Consider the following 22,132-nt stretch of genomic DNA (forward strand, 5'->3'; position numbering starts at 1 on the left):
AATATGTAATACACAAAAAGTTTATAGCACAAAAAGTCTTAGCCAAATATGAAGAGTCTGGGTCCATGAGGGCAGAGGGCAGTTTTTCCTGAGAGTAAATATCTACAGAGATCTGCTGAGCTTCAGTCTTCAGTTGAAGACTTTACCAGAAGATTTAATCTCTAAATATACCACGGACACACAGAGACTCCAGGTAATACGTCAATTTAAAACAATATGAACAGGTAATGTTAGTGTTAATGTGCCGTTTAGAGCTCAAGCAGAATATTAATTTAAATGTGATCACATGGGTTTTACAGACATGTATTATTACAAATAAAAATATCTCTAGATTGCAAAGGAACTGAAGGAAAGAATGTCTTTTTTAGTTACTTAATATTGGGAAAACATTGAGAGAATTAATTAAATATTGTATAGTAAAGCAAGTTTTTTTTCTTTTTTTTTTTCTTTCATGGAACCAGAAGATGAAACTCAGAACTTCCTTGCTAGTCCTAAAAACGAGACCAAGCTTCCCAAAACAAATAGTTTCTGATTTAGTCTCAGTATGACGTCATATCTGCAGAAGATCAAAACCCACTTTTACATCATAGCCCCGCCCACCGATTCAATCATGTAGTTGTTTTTTATGCAGATGATCTTACTAAAGCAACAAAATGATAGAGACACCTCTGAGGATAACAAGATGTTGTGCATTCTTTGCATTGCATTAAGCGTGGATCAACGTTTTTTTTTTTTTAAACAAAGTTTCAGATCGGAACTGGTGAACGTTTCAACACTTTAATAATAAAACGAAAGTAAAAGCAGCAGACCTCAGACTGCCACACACACATAAACAAAACATAAAGTAAATGTCTTGGCCTGGCCCTCTCTTGTCCTTCACTGTCGTCGCTCCTCCTTTTTTGCTTCCGAAGCTCCTCTGTGAGAAACTCGAGACCAGTGCGGTGGGCAGGTGCTCAGCTCAAGTGTCTTGAGAATTAGCCAGCAAATAATCTAAAAAGGGGCGCCACAGTTTGTCAAAAGTCCTTAAAGAACCAGTGAGTGACAGTCTGATTTTCTACAATTTAAATGCAAGTGTACAAAACAATAGTTACAAAATGGCAGAGGCTGCGTTTGTTTGAAACAAGAGAGAGCGAATCCATGATACTGGATGGCATAATCAAATAACTGTACACAAAATATTGGGGTTTCCAGAAGCATCTGAGGTCTCTTCATTCAATTCACATCCCAGGCGTGCTCAATCGTGTAGCGTTCCTCACGACAGCCCCTCCCGGGTGTATTCCTCTGAGGAAGGACCTGCTTTCTCAGAGACGGAGCACCCTATGGCACCCGCGTCTAGACTTCTGGAAACTCCACGTCTGGTCTCTAGGAGGGGATGCGGAGGACTTTGGTGGTCTACCCCAAGCGGTTGTAGACACCATCACTTCGTTAGAGCCCCCTCTACGAGGCGCCTCTATGCGTTGAAGTGGAACTTGTTCGTTGAGTGGTGCTATTCCCACAAGGAAGACCCCCGAAGATGCCCGATCAGGACTGTGATGTCCTTCCTGCAGCACGGGTTGGAGCGAAGGCTGTCTCCTCCACCCTGAAATGTGTATGTTGCCCTATTGCTGCACATCACGATGCAGTGAAAGGTGAGTCTATAGGACAGCACGACCTGATCGTCAAGTTCCTGAGGGGTGTGAGAAGATCCTCCTCACACTCTCTATACCCTCTTGAGACTTGTCTCTAGTGCTTACGGCATTGCAGAGATCCCGCTTTGAACCTCAGCAGTCAGTTTGGTTAAAAATCCTGTCTGTGAAGACAGTTCTCTTGGTTGCATTGGCTTCCATCAAGAGGGTAGGGGAACTGAAAGCGTTTTCAGTCAAAAAATCGTGCCTGGAATTCGGGCCAGCCAACTCACATATTATCCTAAAACTCTGGCATGGATATGTGCACAAGGTTCCCACCACTCCCTTCAGGGACCAGGAGGTGAACCTGCAATCGCTACCCCCGGTGAAGGCAGACCCAGCTCTAGCTTTGCTCTGTCCCATCCATGCTTTGCGCCTGTATGTGGACCAAACGCAGAGCTTCAGGACCTCAGACCAACTCTTCATCTGTTGTGGAGGCCAGCAGAAGGGAAAGGCTGTCTCCAAGCAGAGGTTAGCCCACTGGATAGTGGATGCTATCGCCCTGGCGTATCAAACCCAAGGCGTGCCTTGCCTGCTCGGGTTGAGAGCTCACCCTTCTTAAAGTGTTGCTTCCTCCTGGGCGTTGGCACATGACGCCTCGCTGGCAGATATATGTAGAGCTGTGGGCTGGGCGACACCCAACAGGTTTGCTAGATTTTATAGCCTTCATATTCATCCGGTATCCTCCTGTGTACTCGCCTCAAGTGACCAGTAGCGCAGGGAACCCACACAATGTCGGCTTGCTGCGCCATTCCACTCCTATGGACTGGATACGTGCGCTTATTTGCTCCAGTGGAGCAGTGAACCCTGTTGAGTTCCTCCATCACTCTCGGCAGTCAGACGTGGCAGAGCGTATGATGCCAGGCCTAACACTCGTATGCATTCTTCCACAGTACGGTGTCTTTCCCCTGCCTCTGACGTGTTGTCTCCTCCCTAACTAGGCCGGAGCCACCCCAGAGACATTCAATATGTTGTATTGCCCTAAATCAGCCAGTCCATATGTGTAACTTCCTCCCAACGTGCAGGATGTGGCTTCCGCAGCGTTCCTTTTCCACTAGAAAGGGCACGCTTTCCCAGTGTTACCCAATAGCGGATTGGGAGGCTTATGCAGGACGCTGGAAGGGCCAGCAACAGTGGCGTTGAAAATAAATAAAAGAACATGACTTTTCTGTCAAAATAGGTATATTCCTGCAGGCTATTTTCTCAAAAACGGCGAATATTACCCAGAATGGATTGTTTTCTAAATGGTATGTTACTGTCAGAATTTGGCAGGTTTTTTGGTACAGGTTTTTTTTTTCTGTACTTTCTGCTACAGCCTGGAAAGTACTGCGTAATTAAAGTGATTTTAAAGTGTAACTAACTTTAATTATAGTGTACCAATAAAGTACTTACATGTAAGTATAAGGGAACAATATGTAATAGTTTGGAGAATAAAGTGGTAACAACCAGGATAATTAACAAGTAACAAGTATTATAGAACTATGGGGTACTTATTCTACTATTATGATACAACAATCTTACATTTAGGAGCAATTTAGCAAGAACATACACTGTGTACCTTTTTGTAATAATGGTTATTTAAAAAAAGTACATATCTATGCATTTATACAGTAATCTTTACAACCTTAACAAAAGTGAACTGAAATATATAAATAGTGGGGAAATATACTCTTGTTTCATGTAGTGATGCTTGTGCAATAAAAATACATACACGCAATATTATATCACTGACTCGGAAACCTTTATTTGAAAAACAACTTAATTCAATACAGGTTTACAACACTTCTTTTTCATTTAAAAGTACTAGTTTTAATCAAACTATTCTTTTAAAATGCTTAAGTCTTGACAGAAAGTAGCACGTTTTGTCCCCCCTTTTTTCTCTTGCTTGGCTTCTTCCTTTTGTTCCTCTTCTTTTTATTTCTTTCCACTGATGAATCTGAAGAAGAAATCATGTATCTTGCTATTATGTATTAAAGCAGGGCTCAGTAGTTTCGGGATTTCTTCGCTGTATTCTCACTTTTTGCTCGCAGGTTTTTCAGCTTCGGAATAGATATTTGACAACACTGTTGTAAAAACTCCTTGGCGATTCTCAGACACCAGAGGCTAGTAGATCAACGACATCAAAGCAGATGGGACATTCTTTAAAACGTCTTCTTCATTCGGGTTCGAACAGCGTGAGGGAGCGCAATAATGACAGCATTTTAGCAAATTTCTTTTGGCCGTAAAGCAATTGTTTACATCGCGAGACCTGATATCACGCGATACTTCCTGACGGGGCGGCCGCCGGCCCGCCGGCTCAAAGTTGCAAGTGCGGATTTTCCGCTCACGGGCACCAGGGGGGTGCGAAACGACCACCATTCAACCCGAAATAAGTAATATAACCATTCCAATGACTCCGAAGCTGTTCAGTTAAGGTAAAAAAGTTACTTAGAGCACCTTTAAAAGTTACAATACGCCCAGAAATACGTCCTCACCAATTACTCATCTTTTACCCTCATGCCAATCCAAGATGTATATGACTTTCCTTCTTCAGATTAACACAAATGAAGGTTTTTAGAAAAATAAAAAATGTGTTCCTAAAAGTTGAAGCATCAAACAGCACATACTGCAATAACTGCAGTAATCCATACGACCCCAATGGATGGATCAATGTCTTCTGAAGTGAAACAATAGGTGTTTGTAAGAAAAATTACAATATTTTAAACTGTAATAAATTGTTTTTCAAATAAAAAACAATAAGTTGTTTTTCAATTGTTTAAATAAAGGTTTCCGATTCAGTGATATTAGATTGTGTATGTATTTTTATTGTAATTACCCTATAATGCATAGATATGTAACATTTAAAAAGCCTATACAGTATGTATTGGTATGCCATTATTTCAAAAAGGTTCCTAAATTGCTCCCAAATGTAAGATTGTTGTATCATAATAGTATAATATGTACCTCTTAGTTCTATAATACTTAAAGTATAAATAATGTTTAATTCTCCTGGTTGTTACCCCTTTATTCCCCAAACTTTACATATTGTTCGCTTATACTTACATGCAAATACTTTATACGTAGGTACACTATAATTACCTAAAGTTACGCTGTAAATGGTACTTTCCAGACTGTAATCTAAAGCGTTACCTTTTTTTTTTTTTTTTTTTACAGCAAGATTTTACTATGCATATTTGCTGATGACAGCAACAATCCTCCATTCATTCAAGGTGACTGATATATTCAAGGTAATTTTGATTCCAGCAACTGCTCATGTTCTCTTTCTCACATGCTGTTTACACAATGCTATCACATTTGTGAAAATGCTTAAACAAAAGGTTAGTGTCACAGAAAGTACAAAGTTTCAGCATTAAAATTAACATTTCCTTTGGAAATTATGTTATCCACATAACACTGACTGAGCATCTTATAAAGGGTGTGAGAAATGTATAAACCATGCACATAAAACATTTACTGATGAAATTACAAAATTACACTACCGAATAGATGAATAATATCTATTCAGTATACATACCAAGAACACACATAAAACGGCATTAATCCACATTGTAACAATGGTACAAGTATTTTAACAGAAAGAGTGGGTACAAACTATACAAAAACATTGTTTGTACAGGAAGTGAGAACATGAGCAGGTGCTGGATGGTACTGATAAACAAACTCCCCTCCAATATATAAAAGGATAAACCAGGGCCCCACAACGCATCGTCCAGACATTGACATTGACATACTGAACTGGTTCGTGACACAAAACTACATAATTGAACCATGTAAACTTTGTAATAATTTTTTATGTATAATTCTGTTTTAAATTCAATACAGAGTTCCAGTATTCATTGAGAATCAATGGCAGTCTGGACTGTCTACCTGTCTCTCTGTCTTCTCATAGCTTTGACTGCTTCAGGTAAGACCATTATTCCACTTTTCACATCATAACTGTTATTTTAACATGAATTGTAGCACACCTGGGACACTGTAATGACTAATCAGAAGCCAGGAACGGAATGATCTAATACACTATGTGCATGCACTAAACTAAACCTAAATTTGTCTAAGTATTAAGATTACCATACAAAATTATTTCAATAACTATATAATTATACAACAATTATATCATTATATAAGCTAAAGTTATTTAGTTATTTTACATTTATTTATATTATTATTTTTGACAATAAAATACATCAACAAATATGCTTGTTAATCTGTAGTATATTATTATTATTATTATTAGCAGTAGTAGAAATAGTGCAGCTATTGTTCCTTTTATTCAATTAAATAAGTGTTTGTATGAACATTTGATGCTGATGTTAGTTCTTCATCATTTCAGAATTTGTTGTGTACCATTTTACTATCTATGTTAATGTGATTTATGCAAAGGTGTCCAATATGACCATATCTAGCCTATAATAATAAGTTATTGATATCATTAAGCACAAAATAATAGCCATATTTATTTGATGCAAAGGAAAACAACAATGTGTGTGATAGACATACAGTCTGTTCCATAGAAGAGATATACAACCAATGTCATCTAGACTAGCACGCCTGAGATGAGCGCACCCGTCAACCCGATACCACCGTACCTCAACTACCGCTTTCTGGGCAAGGAGAACTGTGGCGCGCCATGCGAACCCAAAAAACTCCACGGGATGATGTACTTCAGCGAGGACATTTGGATACATTTGGACATTTGCTCACTTGGATCGGGATTTGGTCTGTTTTGTGCTGTGTGTCCACTTTATTCACCGTCCTGACTTATTTAGTTGACATGAAGTGTTTAAGTTACCTGGAAAGACCTATTATATTCCTGTCAGGGTGTTGAACGATGGTGTTTACGCTTACATCGCCGGATTCCTGCTGGAAGACAGTGGTTTGCAATGAGCAGTTCGATAATGAGTTCAGGACAGTGGTTCAAGGCAGCAAAAAGGAAAGTTGCACCATCCTGTTCATGATGTTGTAGTTCTTCAGCATGTTCAGCTCTATCTGGTGGGTCATCCTCACTTGGTTCGTTGCGGCCGGGATGAAATGGGGTCACAAGGCCATTGACGCAAATTCGCAATATTTCCATCTCGCAGTGTGGGAAGTGGCAGCCATCAAGACCATCAGCATCCTGGCGGTGGATCAAGTGGATGGAGATGTTCTCTAAGGCGTTTGCTTCGTGGGGATTCAGCAGCGTGGAAGCGCTCGTTCATCCTGGCGCTGCTGTTCATTGGCACCTCGTTCCTCCTGGCGGGCTTCGTGTCTCTGTTCCGCATCAGGACCATCATGAAGCACGACGACACCAAGACGGAGAAGCTGATGGTGAATCCTCTACACGATTCCGGCCACCATCGTGATCACGTGTTATTACTTCTACGAACAGGTCTTTCAGAATCAGTGGGAACAGGCACGGAACTTGGTGCCGTGCACCGCATACAACCTGCGGATGAACCCGGACTTCACAGTGTTCATGATTAAATACCTAATGACCCTGATCATTGGGATCATGTCTGGATTCTGTATATGGTCCAGAAAGACGCTTAACTCATGGAGTTCTACACGAGACTGGCACACAGCAAACAAGCTACTTACTTAAGCTGGACTATGATGCTGTTTTCTTCTAGATCTGCTGTACATCAGAACAATCTTTGTTCAGTGATGGTTCATTTTTGTTGTAAAAAAGTTATTAATTTAGTTCATTTATATAGAAGCTCTGGAGAAAACCGTGATGTCATCGTCCAGCAGAATGGAGAAAAAAAACTTTTTTCTGGGTAAGAACCCAGGCTCAGTCAGGGGGCCAGTTCTCCTCTGGCCAACGAGCGAACAGTGTATGATTATGATTCCGCCAGCATTACAGGTCAGAAGTCAGATTGGAATATTCAGAATATTTATCCAGTTCCATCTGGTTGAAGATTGGAGTTATCACGCCGGTATAGGGACGAGTTTGTTGAGGATCAGTGCCACTGATGTTGTATGGTAGTAAGCCAGTGTTTGATAACTAGAAATTGTACAACAGTTAAGGGTTTAAGGAAGGTGTTAAGATTAAGTTCAGGAATGTGATTAAAGACATTACAATTTAAATAAATCTGATATTGGTCTTTTACATTTGCCATGCAACATGTAGTATTAATATATCATTTGTATGTAATACAAGGTACACAAGAATGTAAATATGTACCTTGAAATGCAATGTCTCTTTTTATCTTTTGAATTATATCACAGTGGTCATTTTTCCCTTTGTCCCCAACTTCAGATCCAGGTTCAGATGGAGACATTGTTCCAGAATGTCCCAATATTCCACATGGCGAGAGAGTGGACTGTTTCCCAGATCCCGAAGCTTCCCAGGTAAACTGCAGCAGGTAAACTGGCCTACATTCCACACAAACCCCCAGCATACTTTGCTAAATCTTACTGTACATCCTTACAGCAAAAGTGTTTGGAAAGAGCTTGCTGTTGGAGCCCCGTGAGTGAGGCTAACGTCCCTTGGTGCTTCTTTTCCAAACACCACGGCTACAGCGTGGTCAGCGAAAGCAAGCCTGACAGCACACGTGAGTTCAGCCTCAACCCAGATGTTGTGCAAATAATCTACTTTCCATTGTGCTTTGAAAAGTTTGTATTCGACCATGTAACAAGTAGAGCAAACAATTCGCAAAGACCTCATGGAAAATGTTTGTTTTGCTGTAGATATTGAGGCCAAGCTGACAAGAATGGATGCTCCATCTCTATTTGGAGCTGATATTAAAGAGTTGACCTTCTACACTGAAATGCAGACAGAAAACCGTCTTCGATTTAAGGTCTGTTTGAAAATTGACGCAAATAGGAGAGGTATCATGTCAATATAAAGATGTCTATAATGGCATGCAATGTTCTCTTTGTCAGATCACTGATACAAAGCAAGCCAGGTTTGAGGTTCCTCATGAGCATGTGCAAGCGCCTTCCATCCCTCCCACCGGACCCCTAAAATATAGACTGGAGCTGATCCAGAAGCCCTTTGGATTGAAAGTTTGGAGAACATCTCCTGAAAAACTCCTGTGAGTGGAAAGCTCTTCCTTTTCACACACAGATCATACACTATATTGCCAAAAGTATTTGGACATCCCTCCAAATCATTGAATTCAGGTGTTCCAATCACTTCCATGGCTACAGTTGTATAAAATCAAGCACCTAGGCATGCAGACGCTTATACACACATCTGTGAAAGGATGGGTGCCTCAGGAGCTCAGTGAATTCAAGTGTGGTACCAAGATAGGTTGCAACCTGTGCAATAAGTCCATTCATGAAATTTCCTCACTAATTAATATTCCACGGTCAACTGTTAGTTATAACAAAGCGGAAGCAATTGGGAACAACAGCAACAAAGTGGTAGGCCACGTAAAATCACAGAGCGGGGTCAGCGCATGCTGAGGCTCACAGTGTGCAGAAATCACCAACTTTCTACAGAGTCAATAGCTACAGACCTCCAAACCTTGTGTGGCCTTCAGATTAGCTCAAGAACAGCGAGTTTGGTGTGGAGGAACTTGACTGGCCTGCACAGAGTCCTGACCTCAGCCCGATAGAACAGCTTTGGGATGAATTGGCGGAGACTGGGAGCCAGGCCTTCAAACATCAGTGCCTGACCTCACAAATGCGCGTCTGGAAGAATGGTCAAAAATTCCCATAAACGCACTCCTAAACCATGTGGAAAGCCTTCCCAGAAGAGTTGAAGCTGTTATAGCTGCACAGGGTTGGCCAACTCCATATTAAATCCCACGGATAAGGAATGGGATGTTATTAAAGTTTATGTGCATGTTAAGGCAGACGTCCCAAAACTTTTGGCAATATGGTGTGTTGATCTTTGTGAGTTTAGTGCATTGCAGCACAGAGTGTTTAGAGGTATGTTTAAAAGACAGAAATTAGAGGTATGAATAGAATGAGGGAATCCGGCCTGAAGCAATGCAAACAGGCTTTTTCTAAATCAGTCCGTCTTCGTCTCGCTGTCTACAACGATATTGATGGAAACGGCTTTGTTTCCTTTTGCTATTGTTTGCCGTCATGTGTGTTTTTGTGCACTGCTGAAAAATGACAGGCAGGTAAAAAGTAAGTTATGATTCCTAGTGTTCAAATCTAATTTGATCATTTTTAAGTCACAATGACTATCAGCCCTGCTTCATGCATGTTGCATCTGTCACATAAACAATGCATATTCATTTCGGTGGCTTTTTTAAAGAGATATTAAAGAAAGCAATGGGCTGCTGCTTATTGGAAGCTTATGCAACAGTTTGCATCAATCTTTTTGCTAATGGAATTATGTTCAACCAACAAACTAGATTGAGTTAGAGGAACTTAATAATTGGAAGCATAAACAGTTAATTACAAAAAAAAAAAAAACTGAAGTTGGTCCTGGAATCAATTAATCTGATCTATTTCAGTTAACATCAAAAGCTAGCATAGCACATGCTAATGTAACTTATTTAGCATGTAAACTCTTTTAAATGTCAAACATAACAGTATTAAATATGTTATAAAATAAACATAAAATAAATGTTCTTGGCAGGTTTTATGACATGACAGGTTTCTTTGAGTAAACGTCCTCTCTACAACACCTCTTGCTCGGTCAGGTTTGACACAACCATTGGGCCGCTGGTTTTTGCTGATCAGTATCTTCAGCTCTCGGCTAAACTTCCCTCTCACAACATCTATGGACTTGGAGAGCACGTCCATCAGACCTTCCGCCATGACACCAACTGGAGGACCTGGCCTATCTTCACAAGAGCTGCTTTTCCCAGTGGCGTGAGTCATAGCATTTAGATCATTTGCACAAACATTTTCACTATTCCAAACCAGTATGACTTAGGGAAATGTCTCAGTGAAATATACAGTTTTAGATGCGTTTTTGAAGAATATTCTGGCGACTCTGAGGGACTGAGGATGTCAAGCTTCAAAAAGGATACAAAAGCAGTTCACAACTCATGCACCGTATTCAAAATCTTCCGGAGTCATTAAACCGGATCATTGAGTCAGTGAGCTGAACTCCAGAACTGGATCAGTCTGATTCAAGAATGAATCGTTTAGAACAACTCACTACTTAGCACTAATTTTCCGAAGAGATCTAGGGTGGATTTCAAGGTTTTCAGTGAATAACTACTTTAAAAGACTTAAAATATAGTGCATGATTAGAATGTACAGCTTTTATAATACTTTTATGTTGACTTCCTTGTCGCTTTAGAGCTCAACAGCCCCATTTCTCATTCTCTTTTGTTATCTGTTTTGTACGTATATGTATATGTGTATATATATATACACTCACCTAAAGGATTATTAGGAACACCATACTAATACTGTGTTTGACCCCCTTTCGCCTTCAGAACTGCCTTAATTCTATGTGGCATTGATTCAACAAGGTGCTGAAAGCATTCTTTAGAAATGTTGGCCCATATTGATAGGATAGCATCTTGCAGTTGATGGAGATTTGTGGGATGCACATCCAGGGCACGAAGCTCCCGTTACACCACATCCCAAAGATGCTCTATTGGGTTGAGATCTGGTGACTGTGGGGGCCATTTTAGTACAGTGAACTCATGTTCATGTTCATGTCATGTTCAAGAAACCAATTTGAAATGATTCGAGCTTTGTGACATGGTGCATTATCCTGCTGGAAGTAGCCATCAGTGGATGGGTACATGGTGGTCATAAAGGGATGGACATGGTCAGAAACAATGCTCAGGTAGGCCGTGGCATTTAAACGATGCCCAATTGGCACTAAGGGGCCTAAAGTGTGCCAAGAAAACATCCCCCACACCATTACACCACCACCACCAGCCTGCACAGTGGTAACAAGGCATGATGGATCCATGTTCTCATTCTGTTTACGCCAAATTCTGACTCTACCATCTGAATGTCTCAGACTCGAGACATCGAGACTCATCAGACCAGGCAACATTTTTCCAGTCTTCAACTGTTTAATTTTGGTGAGCTTGTGCAAATTGTAGCCCCTTTTTCCTATTTGTAGTGGAGATGAGTGGTACCCAGTGGGGTCTTCTGCTGTTGTAGCCCATCCGCCTCAAGGTTGTGCGTGTTGTGGCTTCACAAATGCTTTGCTGCATACCTCGGTTGTAACGAGTGGTTATTTCAGTCAAAGTTGCTCTTCTATCAGCTTGAATCAGTCGGCCCATTCTCCTCTGACCTCTAGCATCAACAAGGCATTTTCGCCCACAGGACTGCCCTTTTCACACCATTCTTTGTTAACCCTAGAAATGGTTGTGCGTGAAAATCCCAGTAACTGAGCAGATTGTGAAATACTCAGACCGGCCCGTCTGGCATCAACAACCATGCCACGCGCAAAATTGCTTAAATCACCTTTCTTTCCCATTCTGACATTCAGTTTGGAGTTCAGGAGATTGTCTTGACCAGGACCACACCCCTAAATGCATTGAAGCAACTGCCATGTGATTGGTTGATTAGATAATTGCATTAATGAGAAATTGAACAGGTGTTCCTAATAATCCTTTAGGTGAGTGTGTATATATATATATATTGTTTTCCAGAAAATAAATTAAATGAGTAAACGATGACAGAATGGAACTCTTCTTTTAATTCTAATTAATCTGACTCTTTTATGGTATAACCAAATGCAATCTGGTTGATTTAGTCATATTAACTAAATGTTGATGAGAATGAACCAATTAATTTAAACATTTCACATGAAGAACATTTTCAGGTTACCTAACAAAACACTTATTACAGTGCATTGCCTGTGCGATTATTTATTGTGTAGGATTATCCTGCAATTTGTGTTTCAAGATCATGACACACAAATTTCCCAAACTGTCTAATTAACTGATTAAAATGTTTAAATTTGCCATTACAAACCTTGATGTATTTTCCTACCCCAGGGCCCAGACAACCTGTACGGCCACTACCCCTATTTCACATGTCTGGAAGACGGCAGTGGCCAATCCTTTGGTGTTTTTCTCATGAACAGCAATGCTATGGGTAAACAGACCCTCTCATGAGTAGTTTTATTGTGTCATTATGATGGCTTTTTTTTTTTTTTTTTGCATTGCTGGTCAAAAACACAAGCTTTGCCGTGGACTAAATTCATAATCTTTAATAACATGGTTGGTCATGTCTGTGCACAGCATGTATAGTGCGCTGTGATGTGTTTGTGTGTTTGGAATGGCTGCTTTTGTTAAAGATTAGTAAATGAGAGCAGTTTAAGTTGTTTATGTCTGTTGTTGTCTGTGTGCAGAGGTGACTATCCAGCCGGCTCCAGCCGTAACCTACCGGACTATTGGAGGGGTTTTGGACTTCTACATCTTGCTTGGAGACACACCAGAGGCAGTGGTGGATGAGTTCACACAGGTGAGCGGAAAAAGAGACTCTTGTGGGCGAAATTGTAAAGACTTGGAAATGCCTTTTCGTGTTAGACACACAGCATGGTGGACAGTACACATGCTAGGACATGTGGCAAGAACGAATAGGGTAATTTGCTGATCTTACTGGTCATTTCTCCGCTTTCCAATCGGATTAAAAGCAAAAAACTCAGATTTTAAACAAATATTTTTAACAAAATACTATAATTTATTGTACAAAAATACTTGATTCTTATTGGTCAGTCATAGTATTCATAGTATTTTTGTAAACTGACCACAAAAAAATATTCTATTATAAATTATAAACATTTATTATATGTTTATTTTCCATTCAAATTACATCGAAAATCTGAAATGCTTTATTGTGATTCTGGTCATTTGTGGAATTATGTGGCATTCTGTTCAAAAGTTTTAGTGAAATAACCACTAAATTTTATGTTATTAATTACAAATATTATAAATTGTATTAAAATGGTCAAAATATTTGAATTTCTTATAAAAAAAATCAAATCACATCAATATTTCATGACTGTTTCAGGGTTATTTTCATTAACCCAAACTTAAAACTAAAACCATTAAAAAAGACCATTTTTACCATTTCAGCTATAGTTGACAAGACATAATTTCTCTTTTTCTTTCTAGTATTAAAATAACTAAAACTAAAATTGAAATAAATATTTATAAGAACTGTATGTAGACATTACTAAACTAGACTGTACAAACCTACTAAAAATAACAAACACAAGCAAGAAAATTACTAAAACTTATTAAATTAAAATGAAAACTGAAAACAAAAACAAAAAAACAAATTCAAAATATTAATAAAAACTAAAATAATATATCAATGATACTAAAATAACACTGGTCCATTTATGTATATTTTTTCTTCTTTTTTTCTTAGCAAATAGCAGTAATAAGCAGTCAGACGGTCATTATTGCAAAATAAACCCTGATCCTGATCTCGCCATGAACTTCTTACCAAAATTTCATCAAAGCTAACTGACATTAGCTCATGACAGGAGTTGAAGTGAACACCTATAGGCCCAGATGAAGCTTCCAGATGAGCCTGAGGAGGTCCTGTGATGTTCAGCGTCTTTAACATTGCGTTATGTCTCTGCAGCTGATCGGCAGGCCTTTCATCCCTCCGTACTGGTCTCTGGGCTTCCAGCTCTCTCGCTGGGACTACGGCAGCCTGGACGAGGTCAAGAGAGTCGTGGAGAGAAATCGACAGGCCGGCCTTCCGTATGTAAGGGCCAGGAACAGAAGGAGGCTCCTCGCTTTCTTCTGCAAAACTTGATTCCACCCAGTCCTTCAAAGCCACAGTCGAGAGCACAGAATATAGCTGACAGATTCATGAATAATAACTGCACATATACATGCATTTAGAAGCATTTGGCACCTTATGGTGGGACTCTAACTGCCGAAAGATGCACTGAAGCTCAGTGTTTAATGTAGTTCGAAACGAAGAAGGCATTAGCATGTCAGGATGGTGCATCTCCGCCTGATAAGCATTAGAAAATGACTGGCATCTGATGGAAGTCAAGCCTTCCAGAACAATCAAAACAGACAGCAGTGAATCTACAATATTAGCATGCAAAAGAGGCATTAGCCATCATAAAGGCTGAAGGACTAGACTTCAGTGTTATAGTGCATGAGCATTAACAACCTAAGAATAAAGTTTCCAAAAGCGGGTTTTCACAATTATGCCATAAAAGGACCATTTCTGGTTCCCCAAAGAACCTTTCAGTAAATAGAACCATTAGTGTCTTAATGTAAAGAACCTTTTCCACTATAAAGAACCTTTTCCGCTATAAAGAACCATATGTGCGATGGAAAGATTCCATGGATTCTTCACAGAACCATTGATGCCAATAAAGAACCTTCATGTAACTTCCATAATTATACGTTGAAGTGAAACAGGATATTCAGTGAGAGAGGGAAACTGATTTGATGTAGATTTTACAGAGACTCACATCATTATTTTGTGTTCTAGGACGTCCAGTATACTGATATTGACTACATGGAGGACAATAAGGTCTTCACCTATGACACGGTGAAATTTGCAGAGCTGCCTCAGTTTGCTGACTACATGCATGATAAAGGGCAGAAATACATCATCATATTGGTGAGCCATTGATATTGTGGTTTCGTTTATGCTGAGCTGCAGAGTTTTATAGGTTGGCACATTAGTTCTGGGTTTTGGACTGTAGTTTAGAGTCATACATTTCAACCCCTTGCTGAATTTGATTTTGTCTAGTTGAAAACCATTTTCTTCTTTGTAGGATCCTGCCGTGTCTACCAGTCGGAGGATAAACGGACCGTATGAAGCTCTCGACAGGGGTCATGCGGCTAAAGCTTGGGTCACTGAAGCGGACGGGGAAACACCTCTACTGGGAGAGGTACTATCCTCCAAACATACTCCTGATTGGGTAATCTTTAGTAGGGTTTGGGACTGAGAACTGGTTCTTCTTTATCAAAATATCTGAACTTGAATGATTTCCATGATTTTAGTAATTGTTGTTGGACATCTGCATTTACACTGATGTGGACAGATAACATATCATTGTATTGCATTGTCCTCGCTGGTTGAAATACACAGTGTGAACAGGGACTGATCTACTGTAGGAACAAATGACTAACTTATTTTTGGTGAATTGGTCAAAAAGGAGCATGTAAATATAATTTTAAAATGTATTAAAATAGAAAACGGTAAATTGTAGTAATATTTCACAATATTACTCTTTTTACAATATTTTTGACCAAATAAATGCACCCTTGGTGAGGAGAAGAGAAGAGTCTCTCTCTCTCTCTCTCTCTCTCTAGAGGTGGAGGATTGGTGCCTCTTAAAATAACTGAAAGAGTGGAATCATTAAATTAAAATAAAATCAGAGCAATGATCATCAGATCTCTTACTATTCCCATCCACATTTTTACCCATTAAACATTATTAATTGTCCAATTCTATTTTGGGATACAATTATATTATTTTTACTAACTTAGTTTAGGAATTAGTCTTGTATAGTGTGAAAAGAAAAGAAAAGAAAAGAAAAGAAAAGAAAAGAAAAGAAAAGAAAAAGTTAAGTTAAATAAGTGAATGATCTAATAAAGGACATCTGGAGTTGCCATTAAATTTACCATATGCAAACTATAAGGCCCATATCACTTGGCAAAAATATCATGTGTGGCAGATGCGGATTGCTGTGGTTTTATTTGAGGTCAGTGTTTGCATCGATTTTGCACTGGAGTTTAATGTCACACCTTCCTGCAGCTCAGAGCCATGTGAGAAGAGGGGGATAAAGGACACAAGAGGGAATGGAAATGCCAATGGCTTAAAAATAAAAATTATATATATAATTATTATAATATTATAAAAAACCTATTGTTTTGCCTATTGTTATGCTAGCGAGCGAATCATGGCTCATTCATTCATTAGTTCGTTCATTCGTTCGAATGAGAGTTCAGCCCATTCTCCTCCCCTCTCTCTCATGTCACAGGTCTGGCCAGGGGAAACCGTGTTTCCTGACTACACTAACCAGTCTTGCATTGATTGGTGGGTTGATGAAATTGTGCGCTTCCACAAAGAAGTCAAGCACGACGCTCTCTGGATTGTAAGTAACCGGCAGAGATCCTTATCCGTCACCAGATACTGAACCTGATCATTTTACGACCTGGTGGAAAGGTCATTTATAAGACACTGCATCAATATGTATTAATCATGATAATTAATCAAACACAGCAAAGCTCAATAAACATCTCATCTAGAGTACAATATAAACCACGAAAGCTTTAAAGTCAACATAATATCATAATTGACCCTACTTACAGTAGTAATTCATCAAACTCCTGTTCAAGTAAATTCACATTAATTTGTATAGCGCTTTCGCAGTACATGTTTCAAAGCAGCTTTACAGAAAATGCATGTTTCAAATATTTCAATCAAGAAGCTAGTGGCGACTGTGTTGAAGAAATGCATTTTACACCATCCAATAAATTCCCGATTGATAAAATCAAGTTCAGAAATCAATCAATATTCTGATTCAGAAATGAAAGTAAAATGGTTACAAATGCCATTATATGTTGACTGTAAAGCCTCCCTACACTGTAAAAAAGAGAAGTTGAGCTGACTTAAAAAAATAAGACAACCTATCGCACTAAACGTTTTAAGTTAAATCAATATATTTGCCCCAATTACAGTCAACTTAAATACTTTTGTTCATCTGAGTAATATTTAGTCTTCTGAACTTAAAAAAATTATTATCAAGGCAATCAAAGAATGTTTAGCATTTATCAATGCAAGCAGCTACAATTTTTCATCTCCATGTTTGATTTTCAAAGATAACTTCACGACATGAACATTGTTTGCCTCTTAAAAACTAGTGTTTGCTTTCATTTTGAGAAATTAACTGCCTGAATAAGCGAGCGCTGAACTAACTGCTGTTTTTTTCTCAGGACATGAATGAGGTGGCCAGTTTCGTGAAGGGAAGCATCAAAGGCTGCGCTGATAACAAGCTGAACTATCCTCCATTCACCCCACGTGAGTCTGAAATGCATCTACAGCTTCACATCAGCATCTCCTCACTCTCTGTAAACATCCGTCCTCTTGATTTCCATTGGACTCTAAAGGTATCCTTGATAACCTGATGTTCAGTAAGACCTTATGTATGGATGCTAAACACAGCTGGGGGAACCACTATGATGTCCACAGTCTCTATGGCTACTCTATGGTCCTGGCCACTGAGAAGTAAGTGTTGGTTTTTCCACACTCTGTGCAAATAATCTCTGTTATGATTGACTGATGCTGCGTTCCAGTCTTGTCATAATGTTTAATACGGATTAACATCACAACGATGTTGTATTTACTAGTGGATCTAGTCATATATTAATGTGCTCATGGTTGTGACATCATTACCATGATGATTTTGGGATTATGCGGGATCCGAGACGGAGCAAAACACTGACAAGTATAGGCTATTTTGGGCTTCGGGTGTCCACTTACACGAACTAATAAACACGGAAATATGGGTATTTGTCAAAATGTCTGTCTTGGCAAGTTTCAATTAAATGCAGTTAGTTATGTCTTAAAGGTGCTGTGTGTAAGTTTTTGACTGTACTAAAGTGTAAAAATACCATAATATGTTTGCAGATATTTAGGAAACATGCTGAGTTCACATTCTCGTTTCTCTGAAAAACACTTCTACAGCCAGTTATTCGACTTTGAAATGTGCGATCCGTGTCGGACTGTCTGTTTTTATTTTGGTCTGTGTGATCTCGCTCACTGCCAGTTTATCCAATAGTCTTCGCCACCACAGGTCGCCAGTTGGCGGAAAACACAGCGTAAACCAGCGAACAAAATGGGTCAGAGATCGCAGATTCTACCCGACCTAAAAAGCCTCGCCATTTGTCTAAAAATCTCTATAAATGGGAGATATTAATTCTTCATAAATCAATGAATAAACTCGTCAATTTACAGTGTGTATTATTTAGTGTGCCCTTCACTCGCTAACTTCCCTCAGTCTCGTTCACTCGGATGTACGTCATTGCATACGTTGGACGAGTGCCCACTACTGGCGGAAACTGCGGCGGGCTGAATTGGAACGTCCTAAGCCCTTGGAATCAGCTAGTTGATTTATTATTTAATTTTTTTCCCTCTAATAATTTGTTTAATTCAGCATCCAAATGTATAGGTGTATTTGGGTGGTTTTAAATTAAAAATACATATAATTAATATATCATAGAGTTGTTTCAGACATTCTCTGGTTGTTTGTTGTGGTGGTGATTAGACGAGATTTGTGGTGACGTCACAGTCGTACTGCATTGTGGGACATATATGGGTGCCTGAAGTGTACATATGAAGTAGACTCGCTCCCTCGGTCAAAATCGAGGGAACGAGGGTCTGTCCATATAAACGTCCCTCATCCACTTCATGAAGTGGAACGCACTTCAAAATGGCAGCAGGGATTCCCCTGAGGGGAAGTGCTTAGGGAAGTCCGCAAGTGCGTATCTAAAAGTGGACTGGAACGCAGCCTTAATCTGTGAATTTAGTCTTAAAGTGACAGCAGCCTAATAAACCTGTTCTCTCTGTCATTAATGTTAATCAAACAACAAAAGAAAACGAGAGAATCATTCACTTCTCTTCACTGAATAACTTTAGTAACTTTAATGAGAATCAAAGTAGGCCTATATTTAATTAATTCTGTGAAAATGATGCAGTGTTTTATTTTTTACATTTGATTGCTTTATTCAATTTCTATATAGTATTGTATTATTAATAATAGGCTAAATTGTTTATTTCATTTGTATCTTTTTTTTCTATTGCATTTGTCATTTTGTTTGTAAATTTTATTTGTTTTTATTGTATATTTCAGCTCGCTGTTGTTGGTTGACAGTGAAATTGCTCTGAAAGAACAGATTAAGGGGTTGGGGTTCACTTTGGGGGTTTTATGAACGTACTGACATCGGCAGTCTTACAAAGTTTTCCACTGTATCTAATATTGTGTTTCTGCTTCCAGGGCATCGAGAGCAGTGTTTGGGACGAACCGTTCAATGGTTTTCACCCGCTCCTCCTTCCCCGGGGTGGGCAAGTACGCTGGGCACTGGTTGGGTGACAACGCCGCCACCTGGAATGACATAAAGTGGGCGATACCCGGCATGCTGGAGTTTAACCTCTTTGGAATCCCTTACGTAAGTGGTTTGACCCCAAATTAAACGTCTTTTCCAACATGGGTAATTGATGGTAGACACCAGTCTTTCTTCATATCACAACTGATTGAGTTTACATGAAATGCAATTAGAAACGAATGGGAATGCATTTGCACTCAGTGTTCAGGATGAATATAGAGTGATTTTCCCCTCCTCAGGAGAGTCTGAACTGAATCTGATGATGTTATTCTGCAGGTCGGTGCAGACATCTGTGGGTTCTTCCTCAACTCGACGGAGGAGCTTTGCAGACGCTGGATGCAAGTCGGCGCATTTTACCCCTTCAGCCGTAACCACAATGCAAAAGGTTTCAAAGTATGTGCTGCTCTTTAAACACCCCTAAACATTCAATCTTGAAGTGTCTTGCACTTTGTAACACATCTTTCCCTCGCGGGTCAAAATGACCTGAAGCCCTAAAATTATACTTACTTTTTTTTTTGGTCCAGAAAGCTTATTTTATTTCATTTTGATAATATTTTTTCTATATTTTAATGCAAATATTTTTGGTTATTTTTTATTTACCTTTAAATTACTAGATTTGATTAATAAATAATAAATAAATAGTAATTTAAGCACATTTCTCACATTCTTTCAACTTGAATTCAAAATAACTCACAATTTCATGCATAACCCTTTTAATTCAGCTCAAAATATCTTACATTGGGCGTCTTTGCCGACCTCTTGTGGAAAACAAATAATATAACATGATATTTCATGACTCTTGCCACTAGATGGCCTTATAGCTCTATATGGAGCAAATGAGCTGTTCCTCTGGGTCCTAAAGTCAGTTTCGCTTCAGCATGCATTCAGATACACATGTAGACATTATAAAATCATTTTTTGGTAAACCTTTAGGATTTTTTTTTTCTACAGTATGTACTGAAGCATTCCTCACATTACATTCATTCTTATGGGGATCAAATTGACCCGTGAGGAAAGGATTTACTTTTTTTTAAATGTTGTGTGTATTCATGGTTCAAGTGTGACAAAAGTCCTAGGGTCTTGGACACCTCTGATGAACACTCAATTTTTTTTGAATCTTAAAAAAAAGAAGGGTTTTGGTCGAAACCTGACCCGAGGGAAGGATGAGGGTTTAAACATCTCTGCGACGTGTTTCTGGCCCGACGGCAGCACACTGAATTACAAACTCGTCCTCTCTCTTTAAATGCAATTATTTCCCTAATCATTATTGTTAGATTGGCGTGAGAGAAGCAGTGATGAATATATTATTAGGATCCACGTATCCATTTCTCTCTTTGCTCTTCCTGACTACGGTAGTTTTCTGTCTCTTTCTATCAGGACCAGGACCCTGCATCATACGGCGCTGACTCTCTCCTGGTGAACAGCTCCAGACATTACCTGGAGATCCGCTACAGCCTCCTGCCGTACCTCTACACGCTGTTCTACAAGGCCCACGTCAGCGGAGAGACTGTCGTGCGGCCCATGATGCATGAGTGAGTTCGTAAGCATGTGAAAACAGCAGTGGGACAGTTCCAGTGTTGCTTCTGTGTTTATGAACTTCATGTATTGCTGTATGAGAGCTCTCATGTAAAAACAAACAAAAAATAAGATGTTTAAAACTTAAAATAATTTCTCGAATTCAACTCAAAACCTATTTCTTCTAAGTAAATAGAATTCCGTTTAAAGTTAAGGGAAGACATTTAAAAAAAAAAAAATCATAAAAGATGCATTAAATTGATCAAAAGTGACATTTACACAGTAACAAAATATTTCTATTTCAAATAAATCCTATTCTTTTTTTAATGTTATATTCATCAAAGAATCCTTAAAAATGTATCACGGTTTCAATAATCAATATCAGTCAATAATGATAGTAATGATGCTGAAAATTCAGCTTTGATCACAGGAATAAATTACAATATATTCACATAGAAAACATTCATTTTAAAGTACTGTACTGTCTTGATCAAATAAATGCAGCCTTAGGGAGCAAAAAAAAATATATATATATATAATTATCACTTTAACTTTTTTAATAATCTAATCTTTTTTATAGTGTGCAGTGTATATGTGTGTGTGTATATATATGTATCAGCACCCTGAAACGTCAATATCTGCTTCATAAGAATTGTTTACCGCTCTGCAGGTTTTATTCCGACAGTGAAACCTGGGCAGTGCACAAACAGTTCATGTGGGGAGCACATCTCCTCATCACACCTGTGCTGGATCCTGTGAGTGAACACACACACACACACACGCGCACACACACACACTCACACACACACACACACACACACACACACACAGCTCATCAGCTCAGACTGCTTTCAGCTTGATATGAATTATATCACATTATTTGAGTGCCACCATCTGAAGTGTTCTCTCATATTTTATTTTTGTTCAGTTGCTGCTTCTCTTTCTGTCAGCTTCTTACTCTCCAATATTTCTCTCATACTCTTTTTTTTTTTCTGACTCCTG

General features: G+C 39.0%; 1 protein-coding gene and 1 pseudogene across 3 annotated transcripts in view; both read left to right on the forward strand.

Moving 5' to 3' along the window:
- The first annotated feature begins 81 nt into the window (after positions 1-81).
- LOC311087287 (sucrase-isomaltase, intestinal-like) overlaps positions 82-22,132 on the forward strand; it is a 30,233-nt gene continuing 8,182 nt past the window's right edge. The window contains exons 1-21 of one of the 2 annotated variants that reach the window (XM_084120594.1): positions 95-193; positions 4,818-4,891; positions 5,281-5,402; positions 5,487-5,568; positions 7,900-7,991; positions 8,074-8,194; positions 8,331-8,440; positions 8,526-8,677; positions 10,244-10,415; positions 12,518-12,617; positions 12,874-12,986; positions 14,118-14,243; positions 14,991-15,122; positions 15,280-15,396; positions 16,492-16,605; positions 17,447-17,531; positions 17,621-17,738; positions 19,507-19,678; positions 19,892-20,008; positions 20,993-21,147; positions 21,801-21,885. In XM_084120594.1, the coding sequence (XP_083976720.1) occupies positions 5,511-5,568; positions 7,900-7,991; positions 8,074-8,194; positions 8,331-8,440; positions 8,526-8,677; positions 10,244-10,415; positions 12,518-12,617; positions 12,874-12,986; positions 14,118-14,243; positions 14,991-15,122; positions 15,280-15,396; positions 16,492-16,605; positions 17,447-17,531; positions 17,621-17,738; positions 19,507-19,678; positions 19,892-20,008; positions 20,993-21,147; positions 21,801-21,885 (2,139 nt within the window). In that variant the 5' untranslated portion in view covers positions 95-193; positions 4,818-4,891; positions 5,281-5,402; positions 5,487-5,510. Of the gene's footprint in view, positions 194-4,817; positions 4,892-5,280; positions 5,403-5,486; positions 5,569-7,899; positions 7,992-8,073; positions 8,195-8,330; positions 8,441-8,525; positions 8,678-10,243; positions 10,416-12,517; positions 12,618-12,873; positions 12,987-14,117; positions 14,244-14,990; positions 15,123-15,279; positions 15,397-16,491; positions 16,606-17,446; positions 17,532-17,620; positions 17,739-19,506; positions 19,679-19,891; positions 20,009-20,992; positions 21,148-21,800; positions 21,886-22,132 lie in introns of both variants that reach the window. The other variant, XM_084120593.1, reaches the window with a different exon arrangement.
- On the forward strand, positions 6,218-7,582 carry LOC311087023 (frizzled-1-like; annotated as a pseudogene). The gene is made up of 2 exons: positions 6,218-7,277; positions 7,559-7,582. The product of its transcript is annotated as a frizzled-1-like (transcript).

The sequence above is a fragment of the Abramis brama genome, assembly GCF_963993115.1.
Source record: "Abramis brama genome assembly, chromosome: 7".
NCBI lineage: Eukaryota > Metazoa > Chordata > Actinopteri > Cypriniformes > Leuciscidae > Abramis > Abramis brama.